The sequence below is a fragment of the Rhamphochromis sp. 'chilingali' genome (genome assembly GCF_963969265.1).
Source record: "Rhamphochromis sp. 'chilingali' genome assembly, chromosome: 20".
NCBI lineage: Eukaryota > Metazoa > Chordata > Actinopteri > Cichliformes > Cichlidae > Rhamphochromis > Rhamphochromis sp. 'chilingali'.
Genome location: NC_137947.1, coordinates 15,313,270 through 15,326,403, shown reverse-complemented (window position 1 = coordinate 15,326,403; position 13,134 = coordinate 15,313,270). Strand labels below are relative to the sequence as shown.

At 39.8% G+C, this 13,134-nt stretch overlaps 1 protein-coding gene across 2 annotated transcripts; it reads right to left on the bottom strand.

The window, feature by feature from the left end:
* Positions 1–280: 280 nt before the first annotated feature.
* Positions 281–11,097, bottom strand: sufu (suppressor of fused homolog). Of its 2 annotated transcripts, none has more exons than XM_080869851.1 (12): positions 10,753–11,097; positions 10,271–10,405; positions 9,864–10,000; positions 7,602–7,744; positions 6,597–6,682; positions 6,031–6,103; positions 4,706–4,862; positions 4,497–4,599; positions 3,889–4,023; positions 1,929–2,067; positions 1,777–1,845; positions 281–1,679 (listed from the first exon to the last, which is right to left on the bottom strand). In XM_080869851.1, exons 1-12 carry the CDS (start codon positions 10,899–10,901, stop codon positions 1,590–1,592), a joined length of 1,416 nt encoding a protein of 471 aa, XP_080725977.1. In that variant the 5' UTR covers positions 10,902–11,097; the 3' UTR covers positions 281–1,589. The 2 variants fall into 2 exon arrangements, with proteins under 2 accessions (XP_080725977.1, XP_080725978.1); XM_080869852.1 differs by having other exon boundaries at positions 4,706–4,859.
* Between the last annotated feature and the right edge of the window lie 2,037 nt (positions 11,098–13,134).

The following is a 13,134-nucleotide window of genomic DNA, read 5'->3' as shown; positions in this document are numbered from 1 at the left end:
CTCCAAAGAGTCCAGTCTGTCCAATTAGGCAACAGTGCTAACCACCGTGCCACCAATCCACGTTTGACACACCTGAAGTAGACCACCAGAGCTTTTTACTCTTCTGGGAGTCTGAAAGTTTGAAAATCGAAACCTAGACATAGCCATAAATAATAAATTTACTTAATTACTTTCAGAAAAAGTGTAATACTGTTGTTTTGCACGTTACAGGAAATCACAATAAAATAGAAAAAAAATTATAAATAAAAATTCAAAAATAATGTTCCACAGTACTTCTGAATTAGTGTTCCAGCTTTATTTGTGTAAATACATACATACATACACACTTTAATGCACTTGGGATTAAAATCAGCCAGTTCAGTCAATAAGATAGTGCTTAAAAAATTCAGTACAAAAAAAAATCAAAATTTTATTTGTCATTCTGAATAAAAAAAGAAAACGGTAACATCATGTTTTATGAGTACATTTCTGTAGGAAAATGCTGTAGTAAAAGTAGTCTTCTTTTTTTGGCATGAATATGGAGTGAAATAACAGTATCAGAAAAAGGGAGTGAATGCAGCAGGCTCGATTCAAAATGATGTGTCCAAACAATCCAGGAGCTTCAGGCTGCATTGACAATCACGGAAAATATGTTGGGATTTTTTCCCCCCTTCGGCTGGAGGGAAAGGCACTGTGGAGGTTTACTCATTTTTAAACAGGTCCACTGATCCAAATCATATGTTACATATATGTAGGCACTGGAAACTGCACTTGAGGAGGCCATGATCACAGATTACAGTCTATTAACATCTACAACAGTGACACTACACATGGGTGTTGTGTGAGAAAACCTAACTCATTACTGGAGTTATAATCTTGGCACAGAGGAGCAATCGAGGTGGTTATACCTGCAGCATTTGCCAGGTACTTAAAAAGTGACAGTTAATAACAGGCTATGAGACAATGATTAACTGTCAGACTAGTGTTCCTGAAACATGAAACATTTGAGACAGAAATGGTTCAAACTTTGGCGTGACCACAAACATATCAGAGAAAAATGTCCAGCATTTGTAAATACTATACATATCAGCTCAGTTTAAAAACAACACTGATAAAAAATGTTTAAACTGGTTATTCTTCTTCCCTTTCGAAGGCCACTGGAATAAATAGAAGTGTTTTTGAGAACTGCTGCTCAGTTATTGCTTTAGACAGCATGTCAGGAGATCACAGGATGTATGCTCAACTACATTAGTGATGTATATTTTGAACTACCTGGAGGACTGACAGCATCCAGTTTGACCAACAGGATTGTTCTAACAAGCCAACCATCTGGACTGGCTGGTCTGATAGTCTCAAAAGCCTCATACAGATATTGTAAACAATGGTGCTAGTCTGAGAATGCGGTAACAGTCAGAAATGTTTAGTTCATCCCTCAGATTATCTTTTTGAGTGAAACAGTTGAGGCCAGCCACAGTGGGAACAACGTATCTATAAGCTCTGACAGCCTCTCAGAGTCCAGGGAGGTCTGCTGTTTCTGATGGTCCACTCTGGAAATGTTTACACGTCTTTTTCTTGGCATTTTCAAAAGAGCAAGTGTCTCTGTGTCAGTCTCACTGGAGTGGATTATCAAACACAGAGTCTGGTAGAACAGAGATTTTTAGCTTCTTTTCTGGCCAGCTGTACTCCTTTGGCAACTTTGTCTGCAGAAAGAGAAAACACATGCAAGGTATACCAGGCATGTAGTCACAGTGCCTAAAACTGAAAGTAAAAGGTAACCTGCAAGGGGTTTTTGCTTGCCTCATCACGAGTGTTGAGTTCCTGTAAATCCCCGAGCATCTGCTCCACAAACTCTTCAGTCAACAAAATCTATGAAAGGAGAACAGAATTTAGAAAATGAACTCATTAAACAGGAACGCAACAGCCAGAGGTCAGAGTTTCCGTGTGGGTACCTGAAGCCAGGGGCCATGGGCTGCATAGGGATGCTCTTCAGTAGCAAAAGCACCTTCAACTCCTGTAGACACAAAAGTGATGGCCGTGTCTCCGTTGATACTTTTATATGTGAAGTGTCTCCCGTGGAGCAACCGCCCCCTGTAAAAGATCAAACACAATCCATTATGAACTAACCACATGATTACACTCATAAGTTGTGTTTGTTTTCATTTATGTTTGCCATAAAACAAGATTTCTTATGTCATAAAGAAATTGCTAGTAAGCGTTTAAAATTTATAAGCTTTAACCTTTTATCTTCTGAACAATTTTTTTGTGGTGACTGAGGAAAGGCAGTTTGCCATTTTGCATCAGAGGAAGCCTTAAAGAACTGACCTGTTGAAGATAATAAATCAAGGTCAAAATGCTTGAAATAACCACGAGAATTAAACTAAATCTGTTAGTCGATGCTGAGGAGTTGAGTGCTTTCTAATTCAGAGAAATAACCGTAAACATTTAAAGTCAGTTAATTATTTAAATGAATTTAAATTAAGAGAAACACTATGTTCTGCAGTTTTCAATGGGAGGAATAGAAAAAAGATCCAAAAGATTTGTTTCATTAATATCACAGAGGACAGTTTGTAGGAAATATGACATAATCGCCCTTCATTGCGGTATCATATAACTGGGACATAACACTGTGTTCTCAACACATTTCTCCTCCTTTTACACAGAGCTCTCTCTGTACAGTAACTCTAAGCTTGTTCTCTCCTAAAAATGAGTTTAAAAATAAAGCAGGTTGAAACTGGTGGGAAAGAGACTTCCTATTGGATAGTCCGCTCAGTTGGCATTTTGTTTGGTTACACACATTCCTATAAATGTCACCTATGCCCCCCTCCCACAAAAAAAAAAAAAAAATCCAGACGGATTGTAAATTCCACAAGTTACAGAGTATATCAGAAATCTTATTGTTTGCTATTGCAAGTTTGCCATTTGTCACTTCAGCATTAGAGGGAAATGGTACAAAGGAGACTTTCAACCGGATAGTCCGCTTAAATGGCATTTTCTTTGGTTATACACATTCCTATAAATGTCACCTACATCCCCAGTAAAAAGTAAACAAAATCCAGATATTACTGGACTGTGAATTCCAAAACTCACGTTAGAGGCAATAGCTGCATTCTTTTTGTCAATAACGGACTCCTTTCACCAAGTGCAGGCTCTCTTCTCTTTCTCATTTTAAGATTAACATTTTTTTTTCTCTTCAATGTAAGATGGCTGAAATGGTAAGGATTTATAGACCATGTGACTGTCATGAACATATGGAGGTAACTTTAACATTGAATTTATATCTGCTAATCTGTATTAATGTACTATCTTTGTCCTAAATCCTCTTCCTGCTGTTTGATACACTTCTTGCTGTGTAGGCGAGCAGGAAGGAGAGCCAGACATGCTCCACATGCTGTGTTGACAGCACTGATTCAGTTGCTCTGTCAATGTACACTAATAACCTTTGTTGACTTCTCTGTTTAAGAAAAGCTAGGAAATAGATGTAAAAACACCAAAACATGTTAGACAAATCTAGAGGATCAGAGTCTACGTCCAACAGTCCACTGTTAACAAATACTAAATTCCTGAATGTCACTTCTTTGATGTTACAGGTAACATTAATATCGACTTTAAGCCGTTTCACATTCTGCTCACTTATGATAACACTAGGCCCACTAAAAAGCAGCTAACTTGTTATTTTCTTCAGACTTTGAAGTGATATCAAAGTACATGTGGGAGGAAGTTCAACTGATATTTGAGGGTGCCTTTCAGAAAACCTCCTCATTCACCCCTGAGGAACTAGTGGTCCTACATGCCATTATATTCGGCCACACCTGTTCAAAATAAATATCTGGGGTATCCTTTCGGTCTCACATACATTCAGAAAGGGTTAATTTGCCCAGCGGTTGTAGGAGAAGAAGACTGGTGCTTTACCGCAAGCAGAGGGGCAACAGTGTGCCTGACTCTTGGTTGAATTTCAAATGGACACTCTCCAACTGCCGTGTTCGGACCAACTCATGAGGAACAATAGCTGCTGAGCTCTCACTCTCCAAACTGTCCTTTCGACTCCTGATAAACACAGAAAGAAGAAGAAAATAATCTCAGTGAGGAAGCAGAAAATGGTATGTTCACTGATGAGTCTGTTAGAAAACAACTAAGAAGGGAAAGGCAGCTTTTTGGCTCACGCACACACACACGTGCGCACGCACACACACACACGCACACACACGTGCGCACGCACACACACACACGCACACACACACACACACGTGCGCACGCACACAAACAGATTTCGCAACTCCTTTCATGAAGCAGTTACCTGATACAGCAGAAGACCCAAACTTCCACAGAAAAGCAGCAACAGAATAGCAACACAGCAACATAATATGCTGGTAGCTAAGAAAGAACGATGATGATAGTTCAGATGTCACTGGGGATTTGAGTCACAGCACAAGAGGGAGGGAGTTATCCTGGCGCAACCCTTGTGCTGAGCTGAACCCATGTTAAGATTGTGAGTGCTGGAGTGTAGGAGGAACACTCACTGCGGTCTCTCGTGGCTCTGTTTCTGGCTGTTGATAGGTGGTAGGGCTGCTTTGCTGTTAAACTCCAGTCCTTTTCTCAGAGTCTCCCTGATCTGCTCTGTGTCTGTCAGCCCACAAACAAAGACAGAAACAAGTATTATTTCATTAGGTTAGGCATTTCTGCTCAGCTTGAGTATCTATCGTATGCGCTTCTTTGGAAGCTGGCATACCTTTGTCTGAGAGCCTGCGTGGCTGTGATCCAATGCAGATTGATCGACTGTCCTCCTCATCCTCTGGCGGCCGACTCAGATCGTCCCACACACACTTGGCGCTGACCCCACTCAGGTTCGAGCCTTCTGTCTCGATACCCTGGTCCACTCTCTCCTGCTTAGATAGGCAAGAAATATACACAAATTGTCAATACAAGCTCACATAAAACACAACATCAACTTCTTCAGAAATGAAAACGATGCATAAATATCTACAGGCAAAAAAGAGGTGATAAAACTTGTGACAGCAAAACAAACCAAAAACAATAATATCAATGAAGAAAAGGTTCCCTTTAAAGTGCTTTGTAGAAGATTTCGCTTCCAATATCAACAAATCATTGACCAGGACCAATTAGCTCTTCAAATGGTTTCTTTTCAACCACTACTACTTCTTTTGGCTGCTCCCTTTAGGGGCCGCCACAACGACCATCTACCAACATCTCACCCTATCACTAGCATCTTCTTTTGTCACACCAACCCTCTGCATGTCCTCCTTCACTACATCCATTAACCTTCTCGGTGGTCTTCCCATTTTCCTACTGCCTGCCAGCTCTATATTTAAAATCCTTTGTCCAATACATCCACTATCCCGCCTCTGCACATGTCCAAACCATCTCGTTGCCTCACTAACTTTGTCTTGAAACTGCTCTTATATGCTCATTTCTAATCCAATGCTCATAGGATATGCTCATTTCTGGTCACGCTCAAAGAAAACCTTTGCATGTTCAGGTCTCCTACCTCCAGTTCAGCCCCTTGTCTTTTTGTTAGGGCCACTACCTCTCCACCAACAGAGTGGGTCTCTTGAACCCATCTATCACTCCTACTGCACACCTCACCCCTGTCTCATTGTCTTCATAAATGTCCTGCACTACCCTCAAATACTTCTCCTCTGCTGACAACCTGACACAGTACCACAGTTTCTCTGCTCACACCCTATTGTATGCTTTCTGTAGATAAGGCGTGCCAAACATAAGGCCTGGGGGGCCAGAGTCTACCCAACAGTGAGTTTGACATCCCTGCTCTAGAGCCACAGGACACAAGACAGTGCTACTTGTTCTAATCTTCTATAGCGTGGCAACAGGTTTCGTTTGAGTCACACTAAGCTTAACTCTTTACAGAAGAGTTAAAAGAAATATAAAACAGTAGATTTTGATCATGCTTAAGTTTCGATGACAAATGTTTCCAAAAACAGAACACAAAATAAATAAATCATTAAAGACCATAAAAATGCCTCTTTATGTCATACTGTATAAAAGCAACATGGTGCAGAATTGAGTAAAGCTTACTTGTAGCTGTGGATCAATTTCAAAAATGGTCTCTCCTCTCCTCATGTCAGTGATTAGCCAGGGGCCACCGGCTCTGTGCACAGGAAAAGCATCACCATTAGTTCAGGTCAGCATTAACTTCAAGTTAAACACACCAAGTTAATAAATTAACTAGTAACTATGCTCCTCACTTGCTGCTCACAATGTACTCAAACTGAGCACAAAGTGGCATTCACATAATGGTGTTTTCTATTCAACTCAGTTCCTACAAGTTGATTGACCATTTACAGGCAACTGTAAAAAAAAAGGAAAGACAGAAAAACAAGAGAAAAATACTGTGACTGAGCAGGTAAATCGTTTCGATTTTATCCGCCAGATATGGAGTGCACTAAAAAGGGAAAAAATATGTGTGTAATGCTTAAGTCAAGTTATGCTTTCCACTTCAAATGATGACTTTCATGAGAGTTCTACACAAAAATGACACGCAGGTTTGACTAATCAACACCTACGTGTAAATCCAAGCTAAGCAACAGAATAAAAAGTAAAACTAGCTTTGACCAGATCACCTGCTACACAGTTCTACTCACACTCTGACTCCACGCATCAGCTCCAGGATACCCTGTCCATTCCACTGTTGGGCCGCCTGCAGCTCCTCTGTACATACTCCCACAATCTACGAGACACATATTTTATGGTTTTTACACCAACTGTTGTAAGACACCCCATACCTATTTTATTAATATTGGGTAACATTACATAATATTGAATAAATGCCAAAATATCATCTGACAATTCAAGATGGATTTTTGATACTGCGTTCCTCTCCTCATTTGCCTACAGTCAACTGTTGCAGCCGTTTACCGTCACAAGGGGGCAGTGTCGCAAACAACAGGTCTGCAAGCTACTCTTCATTGTTGGTCCTTCAGCCATAAAACACAGTTATATCAGCTAAAAAAACAAAAGAATAAAAAGCATCCATTGTAGCCACCTGTCTGTGGCTTTTTTTTTAAATCTTTGATTTCTGCGCTTCTCCTGTTCAACCTGAACTCTGCTGCCACTTTTAAGCCAACAACTATGTGAGCCATGAACAGCATCATCGACATTAAGCTATGTAAAATGTAAATGGACTGGTTCTTATATAGCCCATTTCTACTCTGCCTGAGCACTCAAAGCCCTTTATACAACTTTCCTCATTCACCCATTCACACAAGCACATGGAAGTGCTTTCTAGCTAACATTCACAGACATTCATTTTCAATCCGATGCATCTGAGAGCAACTTGAGGTTAGCATCTTGCCCAAGGATATTTGGCATGCAGACTGGAAGAGCCAGTCGAACCACCAACCTTCTGATTAGTAAATGACCTGCTCTACCCCCTGAGCTACAGTCACCGCTATCCTCTGCTGTTGGACTTTTGAAGGACTTCACAACACAATTTTTACATAGGTTGCATAATCCAGCATAGGCAAAAACCTACTCAAAGAGACACAAACACAATACCTCAAATCTTACATTAATTAGCTCAACACAGAATCGTTTTGAGCCTACTGTCAAGTGGATTACACTAGTGACAAGTGACATTAAAAACTCACCTGGAGAAAACTCACTGTGCCAAATGGCGTCTGAACCGGTTGCATCTGTGGGTCTTCTGTAAGCAACATATGCTGGATACGAGATTCACTGTTGTCTAGTGGACTGTGCCACGATACATGGTCACCACTACAAAATGTGTTTTCTGCATGAGTGAAGAGAAAGAAAATACATTATTTTTTAAAATAAAAACAAATCATGGGATTATAATTTGTCTAGCAGACACCCTGTCATGGCTGCTCAAACAATCCTACATTTCATCATCTGACTGTACATAAACATTGACGGAATGGTCCAGCAACATGAGAAGAGGGGAGGCAGATCAGAAAAAGAGGTAGCATGAGTAAGAGGAAAAACAGTCAAAATGAGACCCAAATATGGAAAGAAAACCATAAAAACTACTTTTCCGTAGAAGCTAATCTGACTGTTTGCGAGGTAACACGCGCCCACGCCAGACTTGCTTCAGGAGAAACGAGAGGGGGGTAGATGGCCAGGAATCAGCATTCGTTTAGCTTAGGGGCCTAGCCCACCCACACACAAATTGACCCCAGCTGGAAAGCAGAGAAGGACTGAGTAGAGGTGAGTCTGGAGTAAAAAGTCTTCTCTTTCTGCATGCTCCCTTCTTGTCTATCGAATTACATTATTTACACAAATTTTGGATTCAAAGGAGCTTAGCAACAGTGTATACACCCATGCAGAGTACATATATTCACACTACCACAACTGTCTTGTTTGGAACTTGTGAAAACAATCCTACTAAAAACAGCAAAAGATAACAAAAGGGAAATTAGATGTCCTTTCAATACCCAGAGCTACAACACACATAAATGTGTGTTGTAGCTAGAGCAGACTCCTCTAGTTAAGCTTGTTTACATGCATCACTGGGATTTCAAGCTACCTTTACAAAGAACACATTCTTTGGCACACCACCATGTTTTTGCTTGGCCAATAGAGAGTTATCACATTAAAACTTTGCAGTTAAATCATTTGCTAGACCACAAACAACGTGTGACAAATAAGTACACTGTGTTACAAATTTTTAAGTGAATGACCAAGAATTTACAGATGGCTGCAAAATGGAAAAAACCCCAAAACAAAACAGCAAACTGTCAGATTTTGGGCCACCATGTGCCACCAACCAGTATCAGTGCACCATTGCGTAGATTCTTCAAATCTCTGGAACACTGCTAGAGGCATGATATGCATTTCTTTTAACAAGCTATCCCCTCTTTCGGGAATAACTTTACCTTTCTGTTTCAGTGGCTGTCTTGATACTGTTTATTCAGATCAGTAATAAGAGAACCATGATATCAGCCCCACAGTGCAGTGGCAAGTGAAAGGTTGGTGGTTCAGTTCCAGCCATCTTTGCTCTTTGTCCACTGTACAAGGCTCCAGCGGCTATTTCAAACTCTTGCACATTGATCTGACCAGAAATGTATCATCTAGATAGAATGTATTAACTGCAGCGACATGCACAGTCATAACCTTGTGCGTGTTAATGCAACTCACAATTTAGACTGTGTCATGTCCACAATACATAAACTTAACTTGATCTGCAGTAAGCCTGCAGTTTGAATCTTCATGGCGAACTGACCAGGGTGCACATTCATATATGAAGCCAACATGACGCTATCAGATTAATGGAAGGGTATGCATGTCTGAAAGAGGCGAAACACATCAGTCTAAAAATCTCCCACAGACGCTACACTGGTTTGAGATATGGTAATAGTGAAAGGAATAGTATAACAGTAACGTTACTCCCATTCTCTTTGAGTGACACCTGGTGCTCTATGAATGGAGAAGATATCCCAAAAGACAGCACCCACGTCAAAATAAAATTATGACATCACAGTACAACGATCTATTTATTTTTTTAACCACTTAACCAGTCTTTTGCTGAGTACTGAGTTATTTTCCATACAATGTTTAAATCAACAAAAATAAAACAAAATTTATTTATGAAAATAAATTTATTTTTAGTCTGAAAGGCATTCAATTTGATGAATTATCACAACTTAATATAGTTTGTTTCTGTTGTTTAAGATGGCAGCATGGCGGTGCCCTAAGCATGAATGTTAGCATGAAATGAATGGTTGTCTCTTGTATCAGCCCTTTGCTACTGCACTACTACAAATATTTTTGCTGCAAAACTACCCACAATAAAGTTTTTGACCTCTTCCAATTCTTTTGTTTGATTGTCTTTTAATATGACCTTTATCCATGCAAACATTTTTATAAATTGCAGAACTGCTTTGTGCCCTTACCTGACTGGAAGACATAGCGAGCCAAACCTTGCATTAGCTCAGCTGGCCATGTTGGAGGTGCGGTCTCCCCCACCTCTCTTTTGAGTCTAAAAGTGAGCTCAAAGCCAAACCCACTTGGTCCATCTGGCCCTGTAAATCTGACAAACAAACTTTATGAGAAAATGGACTGACAAAATGTCAGCACTTATACTTTTGTGTTATTTGTATATGCATGAGGGCTGTGAAAAGCCAAATACTTATTGAGATGAACGAACTATTCAGAGTTCACAGTTGGTCAGGAGGGGACATTTAGTAAAGGGCTGAAAACTAAAATATTGTATGGGTCAAAATGACTTCCCACATTCAATAAACGGTCACACAGAGGGGCGTTTAAAAACCAAGATTTGTGTTACTGACACAGTACTTACTCATGAACACGGTTATCCCCATACAGGTCACTGAGTCCAAAGCTCACATAGTGCCAATGCTCCTGGACGTCCTGAGCTGGACAGCCTACGTTTCTATACATACTGATGTAGTCTAGCGGATCTGGTCCACCGAGCCTATGAGAAGCAAAGAATGAGAACCATGTACAGTTTTGTTATTGTTGTGAGTAGACACCCCAATGTAAAGACATCTGGGTTACAATGGAAGTCATTTATACGTGTAAACGTGGTGAGAGACATTTCAAAAGCTGGATTTAAGCCAGTATGGCTTAGAAGACACATTCTCAAACTTTCCGAATAACAGTAACTACAGTATGGCTTCTGGATGTTGGGTTAGCTACAATGTTAGCTTGGAAGCTAAACTAGTTCTGGGCTAATATTTAGCTATTTTTAGATTAAATATATTGTACAAATATAATGCCCGCACGCATGTCAGACGAGCAACAGCAACATGGGTTACTTACCAATATTTTACAATAGCTGTTACTTGAAGCGGGTTTGCCTGCTCGGGATAAAGTCGCCGACATTCCCCATAGATAGCCTGCAGCCCAGGAGGAAACAGCGGCACCAGCCCGTGGGCTTGTGCACCACTGGTAGGCCGTACCTCATCCATGCCACGACCTCGAATAAACCGGGTTACTCTATAGAAACAACGTATATACAGTTACCGTTGGCAACTACCACTTGTTCAAAATTAGGCTAAACTAAACCATAAAAGCTTCAGACAAGTACTGCTGTGTAATAACAAACGATAAACTCTTTTCTGTTGCCCCACTCGGTAGTCGCCTGTTGCTCATCCTTTACAAAGAAACTACCTTACCATTGGTTGGCGAAAGGCCATTGCGTCAGTGACTGGCAGCATATTGTAGCCAATGAAAATAAAGATAACGGTTGTGTGAATTTGTGGATAAATGTAATTGGCTGAAATGATGCTTATGAAATAGTTAAGGGGACAAGCACTTTCAGGGTTGGGGTATTAATGTTTTTAAGCAGGCAAATTATGGCTAGGTAGTTAAAAAGACAAAAAAAACAAAAAACAGCCAACAAAAAAGTAGAAACTCTTTCAAATACATTGCTGAGAAAAAATCTTTTAACTCCCGTGTGACGTGTATGTACAGAATATAACCAGCAAAAAATCTTTCAAATAGAGTATGTAATGTCTGTTACTTGTATAAAGTCTTGCATTAAATTTTAGGATTTTTTCACTTGCCGTTAAATGTGTTAAATGGAAATAATTCAAACGTTTTGGGGGGGGGGGGGTTTGTTTGGTTTTTTTACTGTTTAATCTGTATGTCCTTTAAAATGATAGTCTCCAAAAGTAAATAGCTTTGTGTGAACTATAGTAAGGTAAAACACATCATATAATAGAAATACTGACATGCTATTAAAATCAACTTACTTGTTTAAAGTACTTACTCGCTTTACTCCCATGCAATAACCATCCACCCACTGTTTAGACTTTATTTATTTACTTTATCCGTTAGAGTCAGAGAGTTCAATCAAAACCAGCCTGAAACGTTATTCCTTTGAAAAGGTCAACAAGTCAAGATGTGACCATGACTGAGCAGTCACTAAGACACTACACTGTGTGTTCCATGTTTTGAATAAAAATGCAAACAGCGAATAGTAATTAAAGTTTATTCAAGATTTTTCTCATTGCAGAAGCTTTCCTGGATTCTAAATGAATGATAACAAGAAGGGAGGGAAGTATTATTTGTTTTAGAGAAAAGTATGAATCCAAAGAGCTATTACATTTCTAAAGAGACCCTAAGTTTACTACACAATCATTTCTTTCAATAGAGTGAATGCATGAATAACAAAACACAGTGTTACAGCATAGTAATGCTGTATATAAGATTCCTCATCACTAAGAGGTGGCAACCTTGTTTTGCACATATGTTCTTTGTGACTTATTACACACTTTAGTCTACACATGCAGTGGCACACTTGTAACTACTGCTATATATTATATAACAACCTAAAGAACTATATCCTGTGATGCTGTTTATCCAAGTGAAATTTGGTTCAAATGTAGTATAGTATGTTCTCTGTGATTTCAGTCCCACTCTAACCACTGTGGCACAAGTCCCAGAAAAGAGTATAGCCTGAAGGATCCCCCCCCTCCCCCCCCCCCCACACACACACACACACACCAAAATGGGAGATTTCTTAGTTGAGGTTGGAAATGATGTATTGTCCTGTCATGACGCTTCCAGACATTATCAAAGGACTTTGTGTACAGTGTATGGCTTTTTCCAGACTGACTTTCAGAGACACATCTAGGAGCTGTTTTGAGAGAACGCCTCCACTGCAAATGGCACAAATTAAAACTAAAAAGGACGGTGCATTAACAAAAGGGGACATGGTTTATGCGGGGCGTAGATAAGAAGAGGAAAAGATAGCTAATACACTTTCATTTTGAATGTAGCTTAGATGTAATGATGTGGCAGCCCTGTGAGCACTATGATTCACTTGATATTTACTGTTTCAGTGCTGGTTACAAAGACCCACATCATAATGTCATTTAGTGATAACAGTATTATAGAAATTGCATACGTCTTTCATTCCCACCAAGTGTAACACTACACTGCTTAATTTAACTTGAGTTGCCAACGCTGATACCAGAAATGAGTTGCTTTAAACCTGTTCTGGTGTGTCATAACTACATAACTACAATATATGTAGGTGAGCATTCCCGTCCTGAATGACTATACAAAAACGTGGTGTTTTGTAAGTTGTACGTCAGATTTTTGCACTGAAGGCAAAACTTACATTACCGATTAATTAAGTCAAAAAGAAAGCACGTATTTAATACTGACATACTTTTACCAGCTCTTGCAGCATTT

Coding starts and splice junctions, on each gene's coding strand:
- sufu (XM_080869851.1), bottom strand. CDS start 10,901: ATGGATGAGGTACGGCCTACCAGTGGTGCACAAGCCCACGGGCTGGTG. Junction 10,406..10,752: donor ACAGCTATTGTAAAATATTG/GTAAGTAACCCA, acceptor TGCTTCTCATAG/GCTCGGTGGACCAGATCCGC. Junction 1,680..1,776: donor AACTCAACACTCGTGATGAG/GCAAGCAAAAAC, acceptor CTCTTTCTGCAG/ACAAAGTTGCCAAAGGAGTA.